General features: G+C 64.3%; 1 protein-coding gene across 9 annotated transcripts; it reads left to right on the top strand.

Moving 5' to 3' along the window:
• Positions 1-4,057: 4,057 nt before the first annotated feature.
• TRAF2 (TNF receptor associated factor 2) lies at positions 4,058-20,008 on the top strand. Of its 9 annotated transcripts, none has more exons than XM_081593465.1 (11): positions 4,058-4,123; positions 9,540-9,756; positions 10,602-10,680; positions 10,829-10,927; positions 13,879-14,040; positions 14,196-14,270; positions 15,458-15,532; positions 16,833-17,159; positions 17,594-17,771; positions 18,190-18,338; positions 18,827-20,008. In XM_081593465.1, the coding sequence occupies exons 2-11, from the start codon at positions 9,569-9,571 to the stop codon at positions 19,043-19,045; spliced, it is 1,551 nt and encodes a 516-aa protein (XP_081449591.1). In that variant the 5' UTR covers positions 4,058-4,123; positions 9,540-9,568; the 3' UTR covers positions 19,046-20,008. The 9 variants fall into 9 exon arrangements, with proteins under 9 accessions (XP_081449591.1, XP_081449598.1, XP_081449594.1 ...); XM_081593472.1 differs by having other exon boundaries at positions 16,833-17,163; positions 17,600-17,771; XM_081593468.1 differs by having other exon boundaries at positions 16,833-17,163.
• Positions 20,009-23,907: the final 3,899 nt, after the last annotated feature.

Below are 23,907 nucleotides of genomic sequence, written 5' to 3'. Positions count from 1 at the left end.
ACAGGTAGCAAGCGAGTGCAGGCCCCTGGGCGGGAGGTCCCACCGGCGTCAAGGGGCCGGGGCCGCAGTTCCGGATGAGGCTGGCAGAGGGCGCGCGCAGACCGACCACTGCTCCCCACTGAGCCGGAAGGGGCCGCTGCCCTCCAGGGACCCACGTCTGGGGGAGGACAGGAGCACACGAGGCTAGTCCCACCACGCGTGGGGGAGGGGCCCACTTAACACAGGGCCGCCAGGAGAGAGACCCTCTCTGCCTGGAGACCCTAGAGGACCCAGGCTGTGTCCAGCACCTGGGGAGGAAGGTAGCTCCACCCGGCCACCTGTGGGCTGGTGCAAAGGCCCTGGGGCCAGATTGGCCTGGTGATCGGAGGCCGGGGATGGTCAGGGCAGCCAGAGCACCTTTGATTCTGCACGTGAGGTTGTCTCCCAGGTCTGCGGTTCTGCATGTGGGGTGGGGTCCATTTTCTAACACTGGCTGAAGGGAGGTGGGTGTTGAGTGGGGAATCTGGGCAGAACTTGTCTCTAAGTGGGGGAATTTGGGGAGCTCTTTGACTTCTTGGTAATTTTATGTGTTTTCCAGAGCTTCCAAAATGACCTTCTGTTGTTTAAAACCAAATGTTTTTGAATAGGTGGTTTAAACCACCATGAAGTGGTTTAAAAACGGTGGGTGTTCAGAGAAATTGGCCCCTCCCCGCCTCCCACCATATCAATTACTTCCTCCTGCATCCCTCCCAAGTCTACGGAGAATACAAACTACAAGCGGACATGGAGACCCTTCTCTCCCACCTTGGTTTATGGAGGATGCTGCGCACACCGTTACCTCGGTGCCCTCTGCACCTTGTCTGCGCCTGGGCGTGGGCGGCCCTGCTCCCAGACTGGCTGCTGTGAAGTCAGCTGCCGGACCGCACCACCCCCTTCTTTCTCCTTTTTCGGAGGAGGGACAGCGTGGGCAGTGCGCTTCCAGGCGGGGAAGCGGGGGAGCCCCTTGTGGCTGGCGCTGGGGCGGGGAATTCTGGGCAGGGCTGGAGGCCGGCCTTTCTGGAACCCCCTCCATCAGGTGACTGCACAGTGAGAGAGAAACTGGCTCCTTTCAGAAGCTGCAGCTCCGGGGTGACCTTCAGGGCCGAGCTCTCAGGACAGGGAGTGGGTTGTGTCGGGAGGCTGGCTCTACCAGCTCCGGCCTCTGCTCCGGGGACAGCTTCAGGCACAGGGGGGCAGCCCACGTCCAGGGTCCCAAGTGGGGGCCCATGTTGACCCTCCTGCCTCAGGGCTGAGTGCTGTTCTCCCAGAGGCCCAGGTGTAAAGGACAGAAGGTGAGATGTCCAAGGGGACCAGCTGTGCCAGTGAGGAGCGGAGGTGCCACAGGCATTAGGAAGTGTCCTGAGGTGCCGATGAGGACCCGGGAGAGGAAAGCCCAGGTGGCCAAGCAGGCACCAGGGGCCAGGGAGGGGGCCTTGGGCAGAGTGAGATGCAGAGGTAGCACCCTGCCTGGGGTCTGCAGGCCCAGTGAACGGCGGATGGGGCCTGTCCTGCCTGCTTGGGAGAGCTGAACAAAGCCAGGAGCCACGGCAGCATCGACCTGGCTCTGTAGTCGGGCCCACGCCTCTTTGGGGGGCACTGAGGTGCAGGACAGAGGCCCCAGGCCCCAGCCCTCAGGGAGCAGGCAGATGATGCAGGCCCTGGCAGGGTCTGCTGGGGCTGTCCCGGCCACCTCCCGGATGGCTGCCTCAGAGGCTGAGTTTTGCTTTCTTTTTGGCAGGAAGGAACCTGTGTGGGAATCCCCTGTGTCGCTGGATGACCAGAGTGAGTCATCCCTTCCCAGCCTGCCAGGACCGAGGTGTCACCTTGCGAGCTGGTGGTGGGTGTGGGCTGGCCACTTCTCCGTCAGCAGCCCCTCCCTGCCAAGGTCTCTCCAGGGCCTGCTGCCAGAACCACACACACACACACACACACACACACATACACACACACACACACACACACACACACACACGCTGAGTGTATCGATCAGTGTATGCAGGAAGACCCTCTGAACCGGCAGCCTGAAAGATAAGAAAGCGTTCTCATGCTGGAGGCCTCTCCAGGACCTTCAAGATTAGCTCAGCCCTGTCAGCACCAAGGGCTGTAGGCAGTTGCCTTCTGGGGAAGCAGGACTTCCGTCCAGGAAACCTCCTCGGGAGGCAGGATGGGCTGATGGGGCCCTGAGCCCAGTGTCTCTGTGCTGTCCCAATGCTGGAAGGGTGAGTGAGGTCTGAGCCTCCCTAGGGACTCACTGCAGAGGCAGGTGAACGACTTCCAGATTTTACCCTGAAGAAAGAGGAGTTCTGCTGTGGGGAACCTCCTCCCTTTGCTGCCCGTGGGTTCACATGACAGCCTCGGCCCCCCAGACCCTAGGAGAAGAGACGTTACCCCTGAGAGCTCCATGAGTTAGCTCCATGAGTTAACTGAGAACTCTCAAGTTAGCCTTGAGAGAAAGGCTCATGAAACCCATAGGAGGGGACAGGGTGGGGGGCGGGGGGCAGGGATGCCTGTGGCAAGTGTTAGTTGCTCAGTCCCGTCCGACTCTATGCAACCCCCAGACTGTAGACTACCAGACTCCTCTGTCCATAGGATTCTCCAGGTAAGAATACTGGTGTGGCTTGCCCTGCCCTCTTCCAGGGGACCTTCTCCACCCGGGGATTGAACCCAGGTCCCCCGCATTGCGAGCAGATTCTTGGCCATCTGAGCCACCAGGGATGTGGCAAACTCAGCCTCGAGGTTCACAGAACTCCTGCTGGACACAGGGTGGCCTCGCTGTTGCATGCAGGGCTGTGGTGTTTGGGACTGGGGAATTCCGACTACAAGTCATGATTTATGCAGAGTGATGAAAGTACTTCTGGATGCCGTGTGGATCATTTACATTACATGGCTTCATAGCCTGCCTGGTTTTGTTCACTCCATCCTCGAGCACTTTGCTTGGCTTCCGATGCTCCCCCTGGAGCGGCGGTGCCCAATGTGCTGTGTGACCTGCCAAAGGAATCTTGCCTGTCTCTTCCTGCAAGATGGGGAGAGCCGTCCCCTTTCCCCCGTGCTGGTGTCAGAGGAGACTGTTCTCAGGTATTTAGAAGGCTGTGTCCCACGGGAGAGAATCCGAATCGTCCCCACCCTCCTTCAGCAGATAAGAAACGCTTGTTCTGGGGTCGCACACTCAGAGGCAGTGCCCTGCCCCTCCCGGCGCGGTCATGTGTTCTGGTCAAGACTGCGGCTTCTTTCTAAATGTTTCCACTTGAGTGTTGTATGCCAAAGGTATGTATATTTGGTTTGGTTTTGTGGTAAAAGTCACCTAATATAAAATTCACCGTTTAAACCGCTTTCAAGCTTACATTTCAGTGTCTGTATTTTTGTAAGGTCTGGCAACCGTCGCCGCTACCTAGATATAGAACTCTTCACTGCTCTGAAAGGAGACCTCCCTTTAGGTCCTCCTACCCTTTAGACAGGGAGGCGGAGGAGGGCATGGCAACCCACTCCAATATTCTTGCCTGCAGAATCTCATGGACAGAGGGGCCTTGTGGGCTTCACTCTTTGGGGTCGCAGAGTCGGACACGACTGAGACTGATCACCAGCACCCTTTAGATGGGCGGGGTCCGTTTGTACTTTTTCTCATGAATGTAACCCACTCTCGGGCCCAGCTCTGCGCCGGGACCCTGGGCTTGGAGTTGACCCTTCGGGGGTGAACAACTGCCACCAGCATAAGAAACCGCGGACTTCTGCCAGGACTAAGCCCGCGGGAGACTTAAGTAGCCAAGGCGCGGCAGCTCCGCCCAATCGGCGCCCGCTGCGGCTCCCTGCGCGCTTCTGGTAGGCTCCAGTGTCAGTCCGTCAGGAGGCGGGAGGGGCGCGGAAAGGGCTGGCCAATCAGGCCCTGCTGTGGCTCTCTGCAGGCCCCTGGTAGGCTCTTGTGTCAGTCCGTCAGGTGGGCGGGTCCGAATTAGGGGGCGGGGAGAAATATAGCCAATCGGCGCTCGCTATGGCTTCCTGGGCGCTCGTGGTAGGTCCCCACACTAGGCCGTCAGGAGGGCTCGGGGGCGGGTCGGCGGCAGCCGCGGCGGCTGGCTGGCAGGCAGTTCCGGGCGCGAGGCGACCGCTGGTGAGTGTTGACGTCGGGGTCGGGGTCGCGGTGGGGTCGGGGGTCGAGGTCTAGGGGCGGGGACGCGGGGTGGCTGGGCGCGCGGACCCGGGAGGCCCGGCGGGAGGCGCGGACGCCGCGGGGCGCGCGCCTGAGGGGATTTCTCGGGGCCGGAAACTGAAAGTCGGAGCGGGCCCCGCGCAGGAAGGTTCGCGAACGGCGGGGCGTCCGCGGGGGCGGGCCCGGGTCCGGCGGGGTCCCCGCGCCTCGAGCCGCCCGCGAGCCTCGGCCGCGGCCCGCACTCCTTCCTGCCCCGCCTGGGGTGCGGCCGGGCGCCCCGACCTCGGGGCCGCCGCGGGCCCCTCCGCCTGCCCCGGCCCCGCTGCGCTCTGGCCTTGCCCGACGGTGACCCCGGGCCCCGGGGCGGATGGGGCGGGTGCGGGGGTCCAGAGCGGAGGCAGCTGCCCGGGCGGGCGGAGCCCGGGGACCCAGCTCTGCCGTGTGTGCGGGGCCACAGGTTCAGTGGACGCCGAGCGGGCTCCCGCTGGACCCGGCGGTGGGGACCGCTGCCCCCTTGACGGCCGCCGCTCGGCCGATCCAGAGTCTGGCGGGGCAGGGGGCGTGCCGGGCCTCGCGCCTGGCCCTGCGTGACTCAGGGGCCACATGTCCCCGGCGGCGGGGCCGGCGACAGCCTTTAGCAGCTCAGTCACTGGCTTTAGGTGGAGGTCCCAGCCGGCCCAAAAGTGTGGTTTGAGTTGTTTTTGTGTTTTGTAACAGCTTTATTGCGGTGTAGTTTGCGTGTCATAAAACTCGTTATTGCTTGAATTTCAAACAAACTCCTGAGAAGTGCTTTTGTGAAGCCTTTTCTGAGGGACAGTAGCCTCTTCACATGTTTGGGAGTCCTACTCTTTGATTCCGGCCCCTCAGCCTGGCCCAGCTCCCACCTCAGCCCACCCGCCTGGGGACCGAAGCCCAGCACCCTGAGGCTGCAGCCCCTGAAGGCCAGCGCTGCGAGTGGAGCCTCTGTGCTTTCTGGTCCTGTTGCGGGGGACAGCTGCTTGGGCACCTCCTGAGACACCCAGGCTGCACCACAGGCCCTTCGGGCATCCCCCTGCGTTCTGGACCTCTGCTGTCCCAGGCTGCATTGTGCCCTGTGGCCCTGGCCTGTCGACTGCATCGGTGGGGGTGGTGCCACTCAGGGTGCCCAGCGCCGTGCGTGGTGCGTGGCAGGATAAGGTGAAGGTCATGTGTGTGCATCACTGACTCGCTCACTCTGGGGAACTGAAGGAGCAGGCTGTTCCAGCAGTGCTTGTAACCTGGGGCTGGAGCGGAGAATTTACAGCCATCACTAGGTGCTGGGGACAGTATTTTCTTGGGGGAAGAATAGACCTTTTTATTTGAGTCCGGTGTGGGCACCTCTCAGCAGTGGGAAATGCCAGCCTACCTGCCAGCACGGTCAGCGCACCAGTGCGCGCTGACACACAGCCTGGCAGGTGGGTTTCCACAGCAGGATGGCACACACACAGGCAAGGGGAGGAAGGTGAAGAGAAGAAAACCCAGGAAAAAAATGACCTGCAGGCTCCATGGATCATGCCAGGAATGGGGTGCACACAATCCGTCTATCCTCGAGTCCAGACTTGGGCTCGATGCCCTGTCCTCGAGGGCTGCTAGGACTCTTGCTAAAGGTCTGTGTGTCCAGGGGGAGGGCACGTCACTGTTCCATGGAGGGGGCTGTGTCTCGGCGGGGGGGACAGAGGCGGGCTCCGCAGAAGCCCTCCCCTGGCTCTGAGCAGCAGGTGGTGGAGAGGCGTTCGGGGCAGGTGTTCTTGTAGCCTGGCTGTGGTTTAGGGAGGTGAGTAGCAGGGGTGATGCGATGCGGGTTCCAGGATTGGGGTGCCCTGCTTTGGAGAGGGCATGGCTGGGCTAGTGGGGGTCAGCACAGAGGAAGGGCCGGACCCAGGCGTGGGAGCCGGTGACCAGCGGGAGCCTGGGGAACAGGGTGGGCACTGATACCCCTGCACATGCCTGGGTCCCTCCTCTTTGCCTCCAGGCCCGCGATGCCCCTGTGCCAAGGAGAGCAGGTGAGGGCTCTCTGGGAATCCGAGAGCCTGCTTGGGCAGCCTGGGAGTCTGAGGGAGGAGCTGTCTCCCCATCACGTGTTTAAGGGCCTGGGGAGGCCCTGCGGTAATTTACGTCGCGGTGGACGGTGGCCTGGCCCAGCAGTAGCAGTGTGGTCAGGTTCCAGATGCTGTTTTTTTTGTGGGGGGGGGGATTGTTGGGTCTTCATTTCTGCAAGTGGGCTTTCTGTAGTTGCGGCCAGCAGGGGTACTCTGGCTGTGGGCTCTAGGGTGGGGGCTTCTCACTGCGGTGGCTCCTCTGCTAGACTCAGGCTCAGTAGTTGTAGCTCAGGGGCTCAGTTGAACCCGTGTCCCCTGCATTGGCAGGTGGATCCTTAGCCACTGGACACCAGGGAAGTCCCGCTTCTGGAAGTGGGTAGTGGACAGAGTTAGTGGGTTTCCTGACCCATTGGAGGTGGGGCTGAGGCCTCGAAGGGGCAGAATTGCTGAACGTCACTAGCGTCCCCCCATCGATGGCCTCAGTTTTTAATAAGAATCTGGGTGCCTTGGCAGCACGAGCAGCTGCGAGCGGGCGCCACGAGAAGGGCTGGTGCGCTGTCTACTCCTGTGCTCCAGTGTCAGCAGTTGTTGGGTGCTGAGTTGGTGCCCTATCACTTGGCATCACGTTGAGCTTGAAAGAAGGTGGGCGTCATGTAAATGGTACTGCTCCCTTGGGGCTGTGGTCCTGGGGCCAAGCTTGCAAACCGTGTGGAGATGTCAGTCCCTAACTAGCCTCGGGAGGTTTGTTGTGCAGGCAGCTTAGACCCGGGGGGTGGCAGCCCAAGCATTGCCAGCAGCAGGGGCGGCTGTCAGTGGAGCAGGGATTTGGGGGAGTTCAGTCCCTGCCTTGGCACATCCTGGAGGGAGGCTCTTGAGTTGAGCCTGGGTGTCTGCCGGCAACAGGTGGCCTCAGCAGCCGCGCGCTCGACTCTTGATGTGACGTTGGTTTGGGCAGAGCTCACTCTTCTGAGACGACTCACTGACATCCACGCCCCGGGGGAAGACGGGGGCCAGCTGCCCAGTGGCCTTGGGCTCAGCTGGGGTCTGGGTGATTCCCCACAGGGACGGCCCCTTCCACGGGCCCTCCTGCTCTGCACGCAGGTGGGGCCTGGGCTTGCAAAGGGGGCCTGCAGCGAAGGAAATGGCGAAAAGCAGTAGGTGCCAGGTGCCCCCCCCCCCCGCTCCTGGGGGTTGCAGCCCACCTGAGGGCTTCTTTTGTGTTAAAACCCATTTGTAAGGTTGCCCTGCCATCATTAATGTGATGAAGCAGGGTTCTGGATAAATGTGCGTGAGTGTGCCGTAACTAAGAATTTCACCATCTTTTTTGGATTTTTTGGGAATACAAGCTCCGTCTCTATTTTTAAAATGAGATTCCTGAGTGTACAGCCAGACACACCTGTGTGCACGCGCACTGCCACTGCTTGCCTTCTGGAAGTCCTCCCCTCCCGTAGCGCTGACCCTCCTACATGGAAAACTCTGTTCCGCTACTCACAAGGTTTCTGACTCCAAATGTGTGGTTTTTTTCCACACCAAGCAATTCTCCATTCCTTTCTCTTTTTTAAATTAATTAATTTACTTATTTTTGGCTGTGTGGGTCTTTGTTGCTGTGGGAGCTCTTCTCTAGTGCGGAGGGCAGTGGCTGCTCTCTTGTGGCTCCCAGGCGCGCAGGCTCCGTAGTTGTGGCTCACTCAGGCTTTGCTGCCGCACGACACGTTGGGCTCTTCCTGGACCGGGGACTGAATCCGTGTCTCCTGCATTGACAGGCAGGCTCTTCACCACTGAGCCACCAGGGGAGCCCTCCGTTTCTTGATGGACACCGACCGGTGTCCTGGCTGCCTGGAGTCAGCACAGGCCCCTCATGTTCAGGGCTTGGCCCCACATGGCTACCCCCACCCAACCTCCGATGGCAGTGGGCGGGCAAGGCCTCCTGTGCTTCTCACCCACTGACTGTAAATTGAGGTTTTGCATGACCCCTCCTGGTGCCTCAGAATTGGCCCAGGGCAGCCGCCTCCCAGCTCCTTCGTCTCCTGTTAGCTTTGCCTGTCCTCCAACTGCCTGTAACTGGAGTTATTCTGTAAGTAATTTTTTTTGTTTACTAGAAATGCCATTTAACAGAACGTCACTTTGTTGTGTAAAGGTAACGCATTCCTGTTTGGAGCATATTTTGGGGGGTGAGTTAAGCGCGAGGCCTGGGAGCACCCCTGGTGTTTTACCACCTTGCTCGAGAGAAGTCAGATTTGGAAAATAAACGGGAAGCTTGGAAGGCCCAGGAGGGGCTTGGCTTCTGCTTGGAGGCTCCTGTCATTTGACCCCTCACATCTGTCACTCTTGAGTACAAAGGCCGTTGGCCGCCCACCTGTGGGTGCGGGGGTCCGAAGGGGCCGGGGCTGTCTGGGCGGGCGGCGCTGCGGCAGCAGGTGGTTCGGATGGAGTGCCGGGGCCTCGGTGGTGTCCCCGTTGGGGCTCTTCTTCTTTTCGTTCTGCCAGTTTGTGGCTGCCAGCCCATCTCCCCACCCTCATGCGTCTGTGCTCCGTCGCGGAACCCCATGGACTGCAGCCCCCAGGCCCCTCTGCCCATGGATTTTTCCAGGCAAGAATGGTGGAGTGGGCTGCCACTTCCTTCTTCACTCCATGATGGTTAAGGGTTAAAGTGCGTTTATAGATGTGACTGGAATGAGATTTTTAAGGCTTTAAGCACTGAGACCTCCCAGGCGCTGTCGCTCTGGGCCAGGGAGCTGTGACCGCTGAGGGGGAGGTCGAGGCCTGCAACGTGTTGGGGCCTTTTCCCTCTTTATTGCTCAAAAAACAGACTGTTTTGTGGTTCTTTAGCGTCCAACAGGAGTAAAAGTCCATGAATTAATGAAATGGGCTCAGTCTGCCACGGGAGGTGTGGTCAGCCAGCCACGTTTGGGTGGAAAGCCGCTGCAGGCAGACCGCGCCGTCTTGGGGCTGGAGGTCAGTGCGGCCAGCTCCTGGGCTGCCCGGGGGGCGCCTCCTGCAGACGAGTTTGTAAGAGCTGTCCCGTGTTTCCCAAACACACTTAACGATCACTGCCTCAAGGAGGTGACCAGGCCCGAGGATTGAGGGCTGTGCTCTCAGTCGGACGCAGGTTGGGCCAGCTGGCCTGGGAGAGGGGTCCTGGGCCGGCTGGCCACGAGGACCGCCCCTGGGCGGGGGTGCCCACTGTCTCAGCCTCAGCCCCCGCATGCATGAGACCAGCATCCCGCCTCTCAGGCTTGACCCCCACAGCCCAGTGGCCTCGGCCCCTGGTGGCTGCACGTGTCCCCGGACCCAGCCTGACGCGCTGTGCTCTCCCTTAGGGCTTGGGCTTGGTGGGGCTGCGGTGCTCATGGCTGCAGCCAGTGTGACCCCTCCCGGCTCCCTGGACCTGCTGCAGCCCGGCTTCTCCAAGACCCTCCTGGGGACCAAGCTAGAGGACAAGTACCTGTGCTCGGCCTGCAAGAACGTGCTGCGCAGACCCTTCCAGGCGCAGTGTGGCCATCGCTACTGCTCCTTCTGCCTGAGCAGCATTCTGAGGTGGGGGCCCATGGTGGGGGTGAGGCAGATGGCATCCTGAGGTGGGGGCCCCAAGGTGGTGGGGGTGAGGCAGATGGCATCCTGAGGTGGGGGCCCGTGGCGGGGGTGGGGTGGCCGACGTCCTGAGCTGGGGGCCCGTGGCGGGGGTGGGGCAGACATCATCCTGAGCTGGGGGCCCGCGGGGGGGGGGTGAGGTGGTCGTCTCCTGGGGGCCCGCGGGGGGGGTGAGGTGGTCGTCTCCTGGGGGCCCGCGGGGGGGGTGAGGTGGTCGTCTCCTGGGGGCCCGCGGGGGGAGGTGAGGTGGTCGTCTCCTGGGGGCCCGCGGGGGGGTGTGAGGTGGTCGCCTCCTGGGGGCCCGCGGGGGGGGGTGAGGTGGTCGCCTCCTGGGGGCCCGCGGGGGGAGGTGTGAGGTGGTCGCCTCCTGGGGGCCCGTGGGGAGGGTGAGGTGGTCGTCTCCTGGGGGCCCGTGGGGGGGGTGAGGTGGTCGCCTCCTGGGGGGCCCACGGGGGGGGGTGAGGTGGTCGCCTCCTGGGGGCAGTCTCTCTGCTCCTCCATGTCTCTAGTGGGAAGCGGTCAGGTTACCGTGGCCGCAGGCTCCCAGTCCCTTTGCGCTGGGTGCCCGTGCCCCCGAGGGGTTGGGCGGCGGGGGCTGTGGCCGGTCCTCAGGAGGACAGTGTGCCCTGGTCCCCGCGTCCATCGGTGGGGTGTGTTCGCACACACTGCCCTGTGCCTGCTGGCCGCCCCGCTTGGTGGCCGTGAGAGCGCCAGGGCCGTGGGGGGGTCTGTGTGGCCGGCGGGGGCTGCCCGCACTCCGCGGCAGGCTCACAGCGCAGCCCCTCCTCCAGCTCCGGGCCCCAGAACTGTGCCGCCTGCGTGCACGAGGGTATTTACGAGGAGGGCGTCTCGATCCTGGAGAGCAGCTCGGTGAGTGAGCCGTCGGTGCTGCGCTGGCCGTGGCAGGAGAGGGAGCCTGGGGACAGCCGCTGCGGAGGACAGGCAGCCTGGCCCGAGCCTCGGCCCCGGGCCTGGGGCGGGCGGCGAGGGGCTCACCCGAGGGCCGCTCTCTCCCCAGGCTTTCCCGGACAATGCTGCCCGCAGGGAGGTGGAGAGCCTGCCGGCCATGTGTCCCAGCGAGGGCTGCTCCTGGAAGGGGACCCTGAAGGAGTACGAGGTAGGGGCTGCCTGGCACTGGCTCAGCCTCCCCCAGGGCAGTGTCTGCCTCCACTGAAGAGGGGCAGCTGCCGCTGGGGTGGCCGCCCGGAGCCGGACGCGTGGCCGGGAGCCGGGGAGCTCGCCGTCTGTAGACCGTGTCCTGGTGTGTCCGGGGTGCGGGGCCCTGGTCCAGCCCTGAGCACCCTGCGGGCAGGAAGCCAGCTTTCTCGCTGCTGGGATTGTTGCCTCTCCCCACTGAGCGGTGTTCACACTGGAGGACGCAGGAGCGGCCTGCTTGTCACTCCTGGGGTCACAGGAAGGCGTCTTGACAAGGTGCCAGCGACAAGGGCAGTGGCCGGGTGCGTCTCTTGTGGGCCCATCTGGCAGGTTGGGGCACCTGTGTGCCAACTTTCCTCTGGCATCTGGGCCTGCCACCCCGCCGCCGCCTCGGGAGCCGGGCCAGTGCTCTTCCTGGGGCTTGAGTGCCGCTGGAGGCTCTCCTCTCGCAGTACTACCTGCTGAGGGTGGGGTGCCCACGCTGTGGCTGGTCATACCCCGGCGCAGGCCTAGTCCTGATAACAGGAGTCCGCGCCAGGCTGCAGCGGGGAGGGACTTTGGGCCATCACGCCGAGGCCACTCTCAGCCGTGGGGTCTGTGACGCGGGGTCTGAGGGAGGTGAGCACGACCGAGGGCAGAGTGGCCGGGCCCAGCCCAAGGAGTCGGGGCTCGTGTGTGTGCGGGGCCCCAGGTGGGGCCCTCGGGGGAGGCCTCGGCGCCCGCACAGCCCCCATGGCGAGGCTGCAGGGCTGTCTGTAGGGCACCTGTTCTCTGCCCAGGGCTGCCCAGAGCAGCCTCCCAGCGGGGGGCGAGTGCCGGCTTCCTGAGTTTCCACCTGAGGGCGGGGCCGTCGGCTCTGGAGTTGGGATTCTGGGTCCCCAGCGGCAACTCCCTTCCTGCTCCTGGCCCTGGCCACCGCCCAGCGGTGTTTCCTGTTCTCCTGCCTGACTCAGCTTAGTGGGCTTCAGGCTCTCGGGGTCTGCATTTTGCCAGAACAGCTTGTCCACGTCTGTGGAGGAGCCTGTGGTCAGGTGGCCAGCAGGTATGCTCTGCTCTGATTAGGCACTCAGGCCTGGATGCACAGGCCTCTCTGTGCCCCTCCTGGGAGCGGGACTCTGGTCCATGGGCCGCCGTGGGGCGGGGGCACAAACAGGGTCCCCGTCTGTAGACAGGCCTGCACTGTTGCTGCCCCGGGCTGTCCAGAGAGGAGGCCTTGGGGTAGGGTCTCCTCTGCGAGGGTGGGGGATGCCGTGATGCCTTCTGAGGGGACCAGAGGTCCCCGGGGGAGGGGAGTAACCCCAGCCCCCGAGTCCTTGCGGGTGTCTTCTGCCTCCGGTGGGCAGTGCAGGTGGCAGCTTCGAGGGCCTCTGGCCGAGAGCCTGGGACCACAGCCAGCCGTGGGCCCGTCGGCCCTGCAGGCACGCGGGCTGGAAAGTCCCTGGCTGGGCCTGGGAGCTCAGGAAAGTCCCTGAGGGGGTGGTCATGTGGGAGGCAGGCCTGTCTGGTCTCTGAGTGCAGCCTTTGGTGCAGGCTTAACCTGTCACTGGCTTGAGAGGCCACCGTGGGCAAGGCCCACCTCGGTGTGCGGGCAGCCCCCTTGCTGCATGGTGGCCCTGCCCTCAGCCCTGAGCCAAGACATCTGCTCTCTGGGTTGCTCAGAACTGGGGCCGTGCTGGGAAATGCTGTGGCTGTAGCTGAGCTCCTGAGAGTGTGGAAAGATGGGGAAAATCCTGTGTAGCCTTTGAATAAGCTTTTCCCTTGCAGTGATGTCTAGCATTTTCTAAGAACCCAGTGAGATAATGTTCCAGTTCAGTCAGAAGATGGTGGAGCGCCTGCCAAATGCAGGTGGGGGTGGCTGGGGGCTGCTGTCCAGAAGCAAGAGGCAGGGAACGGTGGAGGGAACAGCAGGGAGAAAGGGGTTTCAGAGGAGGGTCCGGGTGGACCTGGGGGAGCCAGGCTATGGGGCCGTCGATGCTGAAAGGGGCGCAGAGCTGGGGTGCTGAGCCCTGGCCCCTGCCGGGGCATCCAGAGCTGAAACTCCTGAGCATTTGGTTTGAACTCTGGCTGACGGCGTGTTTGTTGATTTCTCCATACCATCTGAGAGGAGTGGGAGCTGAGGGAGTCGCCCCGGCCCAGCCCCTGAGCGTGCCCGTGCCCCAGGCCTGGAACCCTGAGCCCGGGGCGGCTGCCGTGGAGTGGGCCTGGGTTGGGCCAGGACAGGCCTTCCTCTCCGGTCTTGGTCAGCCTGCATCTCCCGGAGGCTGGGGCCCCAGCTATGCTCCTGGGAGTGGTCACGTTCATGTGATGCGGATTTGACTGCAGTCACACAGAAACCATCATGTCCGTTTTCTGCTTACTGCCTCCTCCGGTGCCCCGTCCCGCCAGGTTTCCTGACGGCTCTCCCGGTCTCTGCCTGTCCCCCCGGCCCACCCTTTCTCACCTCTCCAGCCGCCTCCACCTCCCCACTCACCCCGTGGCCACCCCAGTGCCCGGCAGGCCCGGCTCTCGCGGGGAAGGCCTGGCCACCGCTCACCCACCTGCGCTGTCGCCTCTCCTGGGACAGCCTGGGCCTGGCTGATCCTCCGGAGCCCCAGGCTGGGACCCCACGTCCCCGGCCGCGTCACCCGTGGCCTCAGCCCCGGAGGGACGAGGGGAGGGTCTCTGGCCGCTGCCCCGCCCGCGGTGCCTCTCTTCTGCCTTTCGGCCTCTAAGAACCTGTCCCCCTGCCTCCGCGCCCCGTCACTGTCCCTCTGTGTCTGGAAGGTGGGGTCAGCCAGCTGGTCCCAGGTCCTGATCCCTGCCCTGGAGCAGGGGCGCCGGAGTGAGTGCGGGGGTCCCGTGGCCTGGACAGAGCTGTGGCTGCGGCCAGAATCCCGCCAACACCCTGGCGACACCCGCTCCCTTTATTGCCAGAGCTCCCACGAAGGACACTGCCCGTTTATGCTGACCGAGTGCCCGGCATGTAAAGGCCTCGTGCGCCTGGGCGAGAGGGAGCACCACCTGGAGCACGAGTGCCCGGAGCGGAGCCTCAGCTGCCGGCACTGCAGGGCGCCCTGCTGCCCAGCCGACATGAAGGTGAGGGCGCCAGGGGCGGCACGCAAGGCCGCATCTCCCTCCCTCGTCCTCCTGGCCGGGCCCTGGTGGCCAGACGGGGGCTGGTCCTGAGCCTGCAGACCCCCCACCGCACACCGCCTCGGCTGGGACTCTGACGTCCACCTTGCCCCTTGCAGGCACACCAGCAGGTCTGCCCCAAGTTCCCCTTGACATGCGACGGCTGCGGCAAGAAGAAGATCACCCGTGAGAAGGTGGGCGCTCTGGGGGTGGAGGGTGGGCTCCGTGTCCTCTCCCGCCTCCCCCTCCCATGGCACTGCCCGGTGTCTGCACCCTTGGCCCGTGAGAAGTGGGGACCTGGTGCTTCGGCTGTTCCGACCTGTGTCGGAGCTCCTTGTGCCCTGGGGATCTCTGTCTCTGAGGATGGGGCGGGGCGGCGGGCGGCGTCTGCTCCTGCAGCCTGTGGTCTCACAGGCTCCGCTCTCACGGCCCTGCTGGCTCTGCTGGGGGTGACCGGTGTGGCCGGTTGTCTCTCCAGCCCTTTGTGCTCTGGGGGGAGGGCGAGAGCCCTGTGGCCTGCTCTCGGGGAGGCAGCCGCGGTGCGTCTGACAGTGTCCGTCTGTCTCCTTTTTCTTTGAGCATCTGGGGTCACTCTGTAGAGAGAACTTGTGCGTAGGTGTGTTGAGCCGTCACGGTGCTCCAGGGCGAGGACTGGGAGGAGAGTGTGGTCTGGGTGTGTCGGGGGTTGAGTCCCTCCCCGGCCGGGAGGGGGCCCCGCCTCGACCTGCCAGCCTCCGTCCCTCAGGCCTGGCCGCAGACGGGGGGAGAACTGCATCCACTGTTTCAGGTGGCGACGCTCGGGTTGTGAACGTGACCAAGAGCTTTTCTGCCCTGAGTTTCACCAGCATCCCCCCCTTTTTTTATATTGGGGTGTAGTTTGATTCCTGGAGGAGGGCATGGCATCCCACTCCAGTATTCTTGCCTGGAGAATCTCATGGACAGAGGAGCCTGGAGGGCTACAGTCCGTGGGGTCCCAAAGGGTCAGATAGGACTGAGCGACTACCGCCAATGCACCGCCGGCCTTAGAGCCCCGGGGCCTTAGAGTGGCTGTGAAGGGGGAGGCCGGCAGGGCTGCTTTCTGGGACTCGGAGGCCTGCACGTGGAACAGAGGCTCCGCAGGTGATCTCAGACGTCCCTCATCCTGGGCTGGCTTCAAGCGCACACACGGCCAAGTTTGTATGTGTGCGTGTGAGCGTGAGTGTGCGTGTGCACGAGTGTGCACTGCAGCTTTGGGAGCACCTTGCTGGGCCTTGTCTGGCCTGAGTCTTCAGAGGCTGGTCAGGTGGGTCCAGTGACCCTTGCTCGGACTCTCACCTGGTTGGGGCGGCAGGGGTGAGTGGCTGGAGCAGAGGTGCAGCGATGTTGACCCCAGGCCCATCAGTTTCAGGACCACGTCCGGACGTGCGGCAGATGCCGAGTCCCGTGCCGATTCCATGCCGTCGGCTGCCCCGAGATGGTGAGTCTAGGTCTGTGGGTGGCCCGGCTTCTGGTTCTCAAGCAGAGGCCCTTCTGGACACGTCCCCACTCTTGCTCCAGCCCGGCCCGCTGGTGTCCCGGCTCTGTCCATTGTCCTCTCGGTGATCCCCGGTGCCCAGCCTTGGCCACCCAGTGGAAAGGATGCCCAGCATGCTGCACCCCCGACGTCTGGCCACGCCCCTGCCCATCCGTTCATCTCGCTTCACCTGGCTCTTCCGACCAAAAGCCCTGTGGTCTTGGATCCCCCTCCTGTCTCTCGTGTCACGTCCAGTCTCCGGACGAGCTTCTGTTCTGCCCAGACGGCCCCTAGCCCTCCCCACCTCACTCCTGTGGCCTGCGTGGCCCTGCTGTGATCTCGCTCCAACCACCGGCCCAGCTGTTCTCCAGCATGCTGACTTTCTCTGGACCTTGAACCTGCCTCCTCTCTGCAGCCGCACCTGCCAGCTTCTCTGCGGCTCCCTCGGGCCTGGGCAGCTCCCTGTCTGCGTGGCCCTGGCCCTCCTCTCTCACCTGTTCTGTGTCCCCAGGGGCTGGGCACGTGCAGGCCTGGCCCGTAGAGATGGGCACCCCAGCCTTCTGCTCTTGGCGGGGGCGGCCTGCTGGCAGTGCTGTTACCTGGTGACTTGACGATGCTGGGTCTCAGCACCTGCTTTGTTTTTCTGCGGGTAAATGGGGGTAGGGCCCCCTCCGTCCCCTCGGTCTGTGTTTGCCCTCCTGCTTCTGGGCAATGTGGTGCTAGTTATTCCCCATGTGGGCCCAGGGGCTGCTAGCGGCTCACGGGGGCGCCCAGGGCACGAAGGGCCTCTTCTCCGCCCGCTGAGGGTCATGTCCTGTTGACCGTGTGGCTCCAACAGTGGCCTCGGCACAGGCTCCATGTCAGGCGTCCCAGGTTCCCAGGTGCTGGGCCTCACGTGGACCTTCATTCCTTTACTTGTGTTTTAGACTTTCCTAGCCCTTTTGACCCTCCACACGCTGTGGAGCTGTGGAAGGGACGTGGCTGCAGAGTCAGACCCGTGCGGGGGGACTACCTGAAGGTGAACTTTGCCCCCGCCCCCAGCCGTGTGGCAGTGTCTTTAACAGTTCCTCCGACCCCTAAAACACGAGTGAGGCGCGTAGGAAGGTCTGTGTCTCGAGGACAGGGTGGGTGCAGTGTCGGGCGCGGCACTGGCAGCTCGGTGTCGGGACTTGCCCTCCCGCCGCCTAGCGCTCCAGGCGCCAGCGCCTGCCTACGTCTGCGGCCCGGGGCCCGGCGGGGCTGAGCGCGCTGTTGTCCTCGGCAGGTGGAGACCGAGAAGCAGCAGGAGCACGAGGCGCAGAGGCTCCGGGAGCACCTGGCCCTGCTGCTGGGCGTCCTGCTGGAGGCTGGGCGGCCCCCGGGGGACGGCCGCCCACTCCTCGGCCAGGGCGAGGGCACCTGGGAGATCAGCAAACCGTCCAGGGCGGCGGAGCTGCTGCAGAGGTGCGAGGCCCTGGAGCGGAAGACGGCCACCTTCGAGAACATCGTTTGTGTGCTGAACCGGGAGGTGGAGCGGGTCGCCATGACGGCGGAGGCCTGTGGCCGGCAGCACCGGCTGGACCAAGACAGGATCGAGGCCCTGAGCAACAAGGTTCGTGCTGGGGGCGGGGTGCTTGCCCACAGTGCCCAGGCCTCTTCAGACGGGCCGGGGGCCACGGCGTGGCAGAGCCAGGGGTTTGGAGGTGGCGCCTGGATGTCCGGCAGGCTCCCTGCTCTGCCTGAGCCTGAGCAGAGCTCCTCTGAGCCCCTTCTTCGGTTGGGAGCGGAGGTGGCCGTGGGGAACACGCCTGGTGCTCGTGTGGATCCACACACTTGTTTCCTCCTGGGGTGGGGCGTCTCGGGGGCCCGGAGCCCACCTGCGCGCAGCTGAGCCCAGGAAGGCGGAGGCGCTGGGCAAGGGGCCGTCCTCCTGGAGATGGGGAGACGGGCGTGGAGGTCTGTCAGAAGCTCGTTCGTGCCAGACGGAAGTTGGTCTCCACGGGCCTGGCGGCCCGGAGGCCCATCCTCACGGCCCCACACCCACAGGTGCAGCAGCTGGAGAGGAGCATTGGCCTGAAGGACCTGGCCATGGCCGACCTGGAGCAGAAGGTCCTCGAGATGGAGGCATCCACCTTCGATGGCGTGTTCATCTGGAAGATCTCGGACTTCTCCAGGAAGCGCCAAGAAGCCGTGGCCGGCCGCACGCCCGCCATCTTCTCCCCAGGTGCTCTTCTGGGCCTTCCTGTCCCCCCACCCCCGGGCTGGGGTCTGCTCCAGGCCGCCTCCCGGCTCCTCAGCAGCCTCACTGCGGGTCACACCTTGTTCTTGATACGGCCGCCCCCCACTGCGTGCAGTGCTCACCCCTCCACTCCTTGTTGGACGGGAGGCTCGCCCAGACTGGGGGTGGCTGACCTTGGCCCTCGGCCCGGAGGCCTGCGAGCTGCACGTTGATCCAGCCCGAGCGTCCCGGCTGGCAGGGCCAGCGTGGGCTTGTTCAGGGCCCCGTTTCTGAGAGCTCCGTGTCTGTCTGCGCCAGCGGCCGACACCCTCCTCGAGCCCGGGCTGAGCGGCGCGCGCCTGTGGGGAGGCCGGTGGGGAGGCCGGCCCTGGGCTCACCTGCCCCGCCCCGCCCCGCCCCGCAGCCTTCTACACCAGCAGGTACGGCTACAAGATGTGCCTGCGCGCCTACCTCAACGGGGACGGCACCGGGCGCGGGACGCACCTGTCCCTCTTCTTCGTGCTGATGCGGGGCCCGCACGACGCCCTCCTGCGCTGGCCCTTCAACCAGAAGGTGCGTGAGGCCCTCCTGGCCGCGGGGCTCTGGGGCAGCGGGTGGCGTCCGTGGTTTCTCGGCCGCGCTGCTCAGGCCGCTGGTCCACGGCTGCTCGGCACCGCGGTGCGTGGAGGGCTGCTTCAGCTTGTGCCCCAGGGGCGCGAGCAGCCGGGCCTCTCGGGCTGAACTGGGGACCCGGGTCTAGGTCAGGACGGAGGTGAGGCGACGCAGAGCCCCGTGGCCCTCGCGGAGGAGGTGGCGTCCCCGCGCGCGGGACGGGGTGGTGCTTCCCCCTGGCGAGCGCTGCTCCTCGGCCGGGGCAGCCGAGAGCTCCTGGTGAGAAAGGTCCGTTAGACGAGTGTTGTCAGAGAGAAGCACCAAGGGCACGGGCCCCGTGCCGGCTTTAGCCTCGGGCCTCTGTCAGCGGGCAGGAAAGGCCGGGACGGGCACAGGTGCACACACCCGCCGACCCGCGTGCTGTGACTCCCCCCGGCGCTCTCCCCCAGGTGACCCTGATGCTGCTGGACCAGAACAACCGGGAGCACGTCATCGACGCCTTCAGGCCCGACGTGACCTCCTCCTCCTTCCAGAGGCCGGTCAGCGACATGAACATCGCCAGCGGCTGCCCGCTCTTCTGCCCCGTCTCCAAGATGGAGGCCAAGAACTCCTACGTGCGTGACGACGCCATCTTCATCAAGGCCATCGTGGACCTGACGGGGCTCTAGCCGCCTCTCGCCACAGCGGGGCCCCGTGCTGGGTGGGCTCCTACTGAGCTCAGTCTTGAAGGGGCCCGTCCTGAGCGGGAGTGGCCTGTGGGGCTGTGTGTCCCTGGTGGGTGTGCCCTGCAGGCCTGGAGCCCTCAGCCTGCAGCAGGGTGGCCACGGTGAGGAGCCCAGGAGAGCAGGGTCAGCCTCGGGCCTGGCTGCCGCTCAGAGGAGAGCCCTGTTGGGCCAGCCTGACCAGGCTGCACGCGGGGGATGCCGTGTGCCCCGCCCTGCGGTGTGGGAGTGGGTCCAGCCCTGCTGAGAGACACGTCGACCTCCCCGGCAGCGCGGGGAGGCGTTATTAAACCCTCAGAGCTCTGTGCCGAGGGCTGTCCTGGCTCTGGCCCTGGTGGCAGTGACCCTGGACGTCACCCTGAGTGTCCTGTGGCTCCCAGACACCGTGGACCTCAGGGAAGTCTGCTGTTCTCCTGGGAGACGGCTTGCTGGGCGGCTTCCCTCCCTCAGGTCTCACCAGGGGCTGCCGTGGAGAGCAGGGCCCCCAGGCCTGAAGAGTGCTGGTGGCTTTGTCTTTGGTGGGGACCTGACATGGTGTCACCCCAGGAGCAGCTTCACCCGCCCTTGGGGTCCCCTCGACAGTGACGGAGCCCAGGCGGCCTGAGCGCGGTGTGCACCTGATGGACCCTGTTGGGGCCTCAGCCCTGGGGGCCCCCGGCCGGGCACAGGTCCTGGCCGCTGGCTGTCCCCACCTGGCTGTGCTCGTGACCGGGACTGGGAGACGCGAGGGCCAGGTCCTCACAGACCTCGTGACGCAGTGGGTGTCCTCCACGTCGTCCCTCTCACTTCTCTGGTTGGAGAAGTTAAACAGAAAAGCATGGAGAGTAATAAGCTCTGGGTGCCCAGAGTTCACTAACACATGCACACGTTTTGAAGTATGTATTTTAATTAAAAAGAGACGTTGCAGAAGAGTGGAGTCCTGCTTCCTTTCCCTCGCGCTGCCTCAGCTGGCCGAGGCGCTGCCCTGGCCGGTTCGGGTCCTCCGCCACGCGTGTAATTTCTGTCTCTCTGTTTGGTCTCCCACACGTGAGATGTGTGCACCGGGTCCCCCGCGGGGCCTCGTCCGCTGCCCCAGGGTGGAGAGCCTGGTGTGCTGAGCACGGCGGGGGTCTGAACGCCAGGCCCCCGTCTGTCGCCTCCCCAGTCCGCTCCCACAGGCACACGCCTGCCCACGCCCATCTCCGGGGCTGCCGGGGCGTCCCTGCTGCCCTGCGTCCCGTCCAGCCCTGAGCACAGGTTCGCAGCTTCGGCGGGATCCCTCCTGGCTGGAGGAAGTGCCCAGGACCCCATACCTGTTTGTGCTGCCGCGGTGGGTGAGGGGAGCATCCTGTATGTGTCAGGTGCGTGGCTGATAGTCGTCATGGGTTGAATTGTGTCCCCCAAAACCTAGGAAGTACTGTTTCTCAGTAACAGGATGTGACCTTGTTTGGAATGACAGCCTTTACAGAAGTTGAAGTGAGGCATTAGGCTGGGCTCCATCCAGCACGCCTGCAGTCTGTGGACACACAGAGGGGAGGCCACGTGGAGGCCGGGGGGGGGTGGCGGAGGCGTGTCTGCGTCCAGAGCGCCGGAGACAGCGGGCAAGCCCAGGAAGAGCCCGGGAGGGCGCCTCCCCAGGGGCAGCGCTGAGAGCTCGGACCTGAGTCTCCAGGACTCGGAGAGGATCGATTCTGCTTCAGACTTGCCGGTGTGCGGCTCAGTGCCCTGGGAGTCCGCCAGGGAGGGCTCAGTTGTGCCTCTTGGGGCCGCCTCCACCGACTGGCTTTCCCTCTCACTGAGAGGAGCGCCTGGTCTCTCCGAGGGTCACTTCTGCCGCGTCTCTTTCTGCCGCGTGTGTCTGAGGCTCCGCTGTTAGGTGCACACGTGTGGGAAGGCTCTGTCTACCTGGTGAGTCAGCTGCCTCGTCAGACGTGGTGACTGACTTCTCTGCAGTCGGTTGTCAGACGTGTTTGGAGAACGCAGGAGAGGGTTTCCTGTTGCTGCCGCCGCCGCCTCCCGCTCACGTTTCCTTCCTGTCAGGAGAGCTCCTCCACCAGACCCGACAGAGCAGGTCCTTGCTGGAGACCCAGTTCTGTGCTGCCCCCTGCCCAGCACTCAGAAGATTCACTGCTTCTGGGACTTCCTGGCGGGCCAGTGGCTAGGATTCCACTCTTTACTGCCGTGGCCCGAGTTCAATCCCCGTCGGAAGCGGAGGTCCAGCCGAGGCGCGCCCACCCCGAGTGCTGCTCCCTGCGGCCCCAGGGCTCTGGGAGGGACGTGCAGCCCCGCACGCCGTCCCCTGGGGTGAGGTGCGTCTCCTCTCCGCTGTCAGCTTTCTCCTGTCTTCAGTTTTCATCTCTGATCAGACGTGTCCGCATGTGTGTGCTTGTCCCCAGGTCTGTCGTCCTGCTCAGCTTCTTGAATCTGTAGGTTTGTATCTTCCAGCAAATCTGGGGATGTTTTCAGCTGCTATTTCTTCAGACCGCGTCCTTCTCTCCTCGGGCCGCCAGCAGCACCACCCTCAGACCCTCGCTCGCCTTTCCCCGGTCCCCTCGCTGCTCGCTGTCCTCAGTCAGGTTCGCCAGCTCTGCTCTGACTTCCCCGTCCTGCTGCTGAGTCTGCCTAGTGAGTTTCTGTCTTTTTGCTGAGACGTTGCTACTTTAACACCCGTGGCACGACGAGTGCGATGCTCGCTCAGGTGTCAGGGCAGCCGCCACAGTCCCCATCTGGTAACGTTGACACGCTCGGCACCTCTGAGCGTCTTTCCCCCAGTTCTGTGTGAGCCGCCGAGCTGTGCGTTAGACTCTGGACGTGGACTTCATCTGGTCTGGGTCTGGTGAGGCTCAGGCCCACGGCCCCTCTGAGATCTGTGTGCTGGACCCCACATCTGTTGCACCCCCCACGCCCTCCTCTTTGGACGGGCCCGCGTGTGAACCACCAGCCCTGGGCGGGGACGGAGACCCTCCTCTCTGGACCGGCCGAGTGTGCACCACCAGCCCTGGGCGGGGACGCAGACCCTCCTCTCTGGACAGGCCGAATGTGCGCCACCACCCTGGGCAGGGACACAGACCCTTCTCTCTGAATGCAGGCGCTGCTCTGTGAGCTCACGAGGCCTTGGGTCAGATCCTCGGGAGCAATCCTGCAGCTGAGGGGGTCCTGGGCCTCACAAGCCCTTCACAGGCTGTTTCTCAAGCTGCTCCCTTTGATCTGGTTGCCAGCACCACGTCTGGCCCCCAGCCTGAAACCTGGCGCTTGTGGCCTGGCTGTCAGGTCTCTCCTCAGGCCGCCACACCTGGGGCCACAGAGCCCCCTGGGTCACACCCAGTCCGCTTCGCGAGCCCCCTTTCCCGTCCCCTCAGTGGTCTGGCGGCCGTGCTGCAGACCCAGAAATCAAAGGTGGGTGCTGGGGAGAGGTGCGGTCCTGGGGCCCAGCTGTCCCGGTGCCCTCTGCAGTCTTGGGCAGTGAGACTGCCGGGCAGCGCTCTGCCCGGGAGGGGCGGGGCCGTGAGCTACTCCCGGCAGACCTCTGCTCGGGCCCTGGGGCCGGTCTCCTCTTCGAAGCCACCTCCCAGGGCCCCCTGCTCTGGCAGGTTTGTTTCTCTGCTTTTTGCTGTTTGCTCCCACAGCAGCTGGGCCGGGTCCAGCCTCCTTTCCCTGTGTGAAGCTTGTAGCCCAGTCGCTGTACCTCTTCCCTGTCAGCTCCCTTTTAAATGTCAGTTTCCACCTGTTCTCGATTCCTCTTCTGCTGCTTCTGCTTTACAGATTTTGTGTTTCCTTGATGGCTTTCAATTAAACATGTCCCCGGTCTTTTCTAGAAACTGTTTCATCTTGCAGCTCCTCCAGACCAGTAGCGTCCACGGGGTTTGCTGGCTCCTGCCCGTGGCCGAGCACACGTTCTGCACCGCGGCTCCACTGGGTCCAGGGCAGTACACCCCGGCTCCGCTGCTGTTGGGGCCCCTTCCCTGTTCTCACGGGTCCAGCGGTTTGCAGACAAACCCAGGGATGTGGACCTTCCTGCTTCCGATGTGGTGCTGGGGCTCTGCCCTTGGGGAGCCGCTGTGCTGCTGGCCGGCTCCTTCAGGCACTTTGCCCTTTGGTCTGAAGTCCTCCCAGGCTAGCTTACCTGACCTGTGTGCGCCTGGCCCTGCCTGGCCCGTCTCCCTGCGGCTGGCTTGACTGTGACCCGGCAGGCGACTGGGCCAGCCTCTGCTCACCACTGCCTCTGGCTAGAAGGATGTAAGGTCCCCTAGGGCCTGTCCGCCTCTTTCTCGACCATCACATTGATGGGTACTGTGTGCGGGGCCAACAGCAGTCCAGTACCGCCACGCCCGTGCAGGCTGCCACGTCAGAGCTCCCAGCCCCAGCGTCCCAAGACAAACAAGTGGGCCAGGTGAGCCCTGGGATGGGCCGGGGCCACCCCTGCCCCTCTGCTGTGTCCACGGTCACATGCCAGGCGCCACAGGGCTCTGCCCGTTGCCCCAGCCAGGGCCCCCCTCGAGGACTCCAAGCCCTGAGCCGGTGGCTCCACAGGCACCCAGGCAGGCAGAGCTCTGGTTCCCCAACCAGCTGGTCCGCCCGCCTGCCGTCGGAGTCCTCCTGTGCCCCCTGCTGGCGGGGAGTGGACACACCGTAGACCTGCTCAGGAGTCGGTGCCAGGGGCCTTGTTTAGAGGCGGTGGGGGCCACAGCTGGGAACGCGAATTTGGGTTCCCGCTGGCCGGCTCGGGGCAGCTCCAGTGTGCAGACTGGGGCAACCCCCCCATCCAGCAAGCATACCAAGGGCCCGAGTAGATGCCATACCCCTCCCTGCACAGAGACTGGTCAGTGCTG

This window comes from Giraffa tippelskirchi, chromosome 4 (genome assembly GCF_054371585.1).
Source record: "Giraffa tippelskirchi isolate mGirTip1 chromosome 4, T2T-mGirTip1v1.2.pri, whole genome shotgun sequence".
Classification (NCBI taxonomy): Eukaryota; Metazoa; Chordata; class Mammalia; order Artiodactyla; family Giraffidae; genus Giraffa; species Giraffa tippelskirchi.
This window is presented reverse-complemented; position numbering and strand designations above follow the sequence as displayed.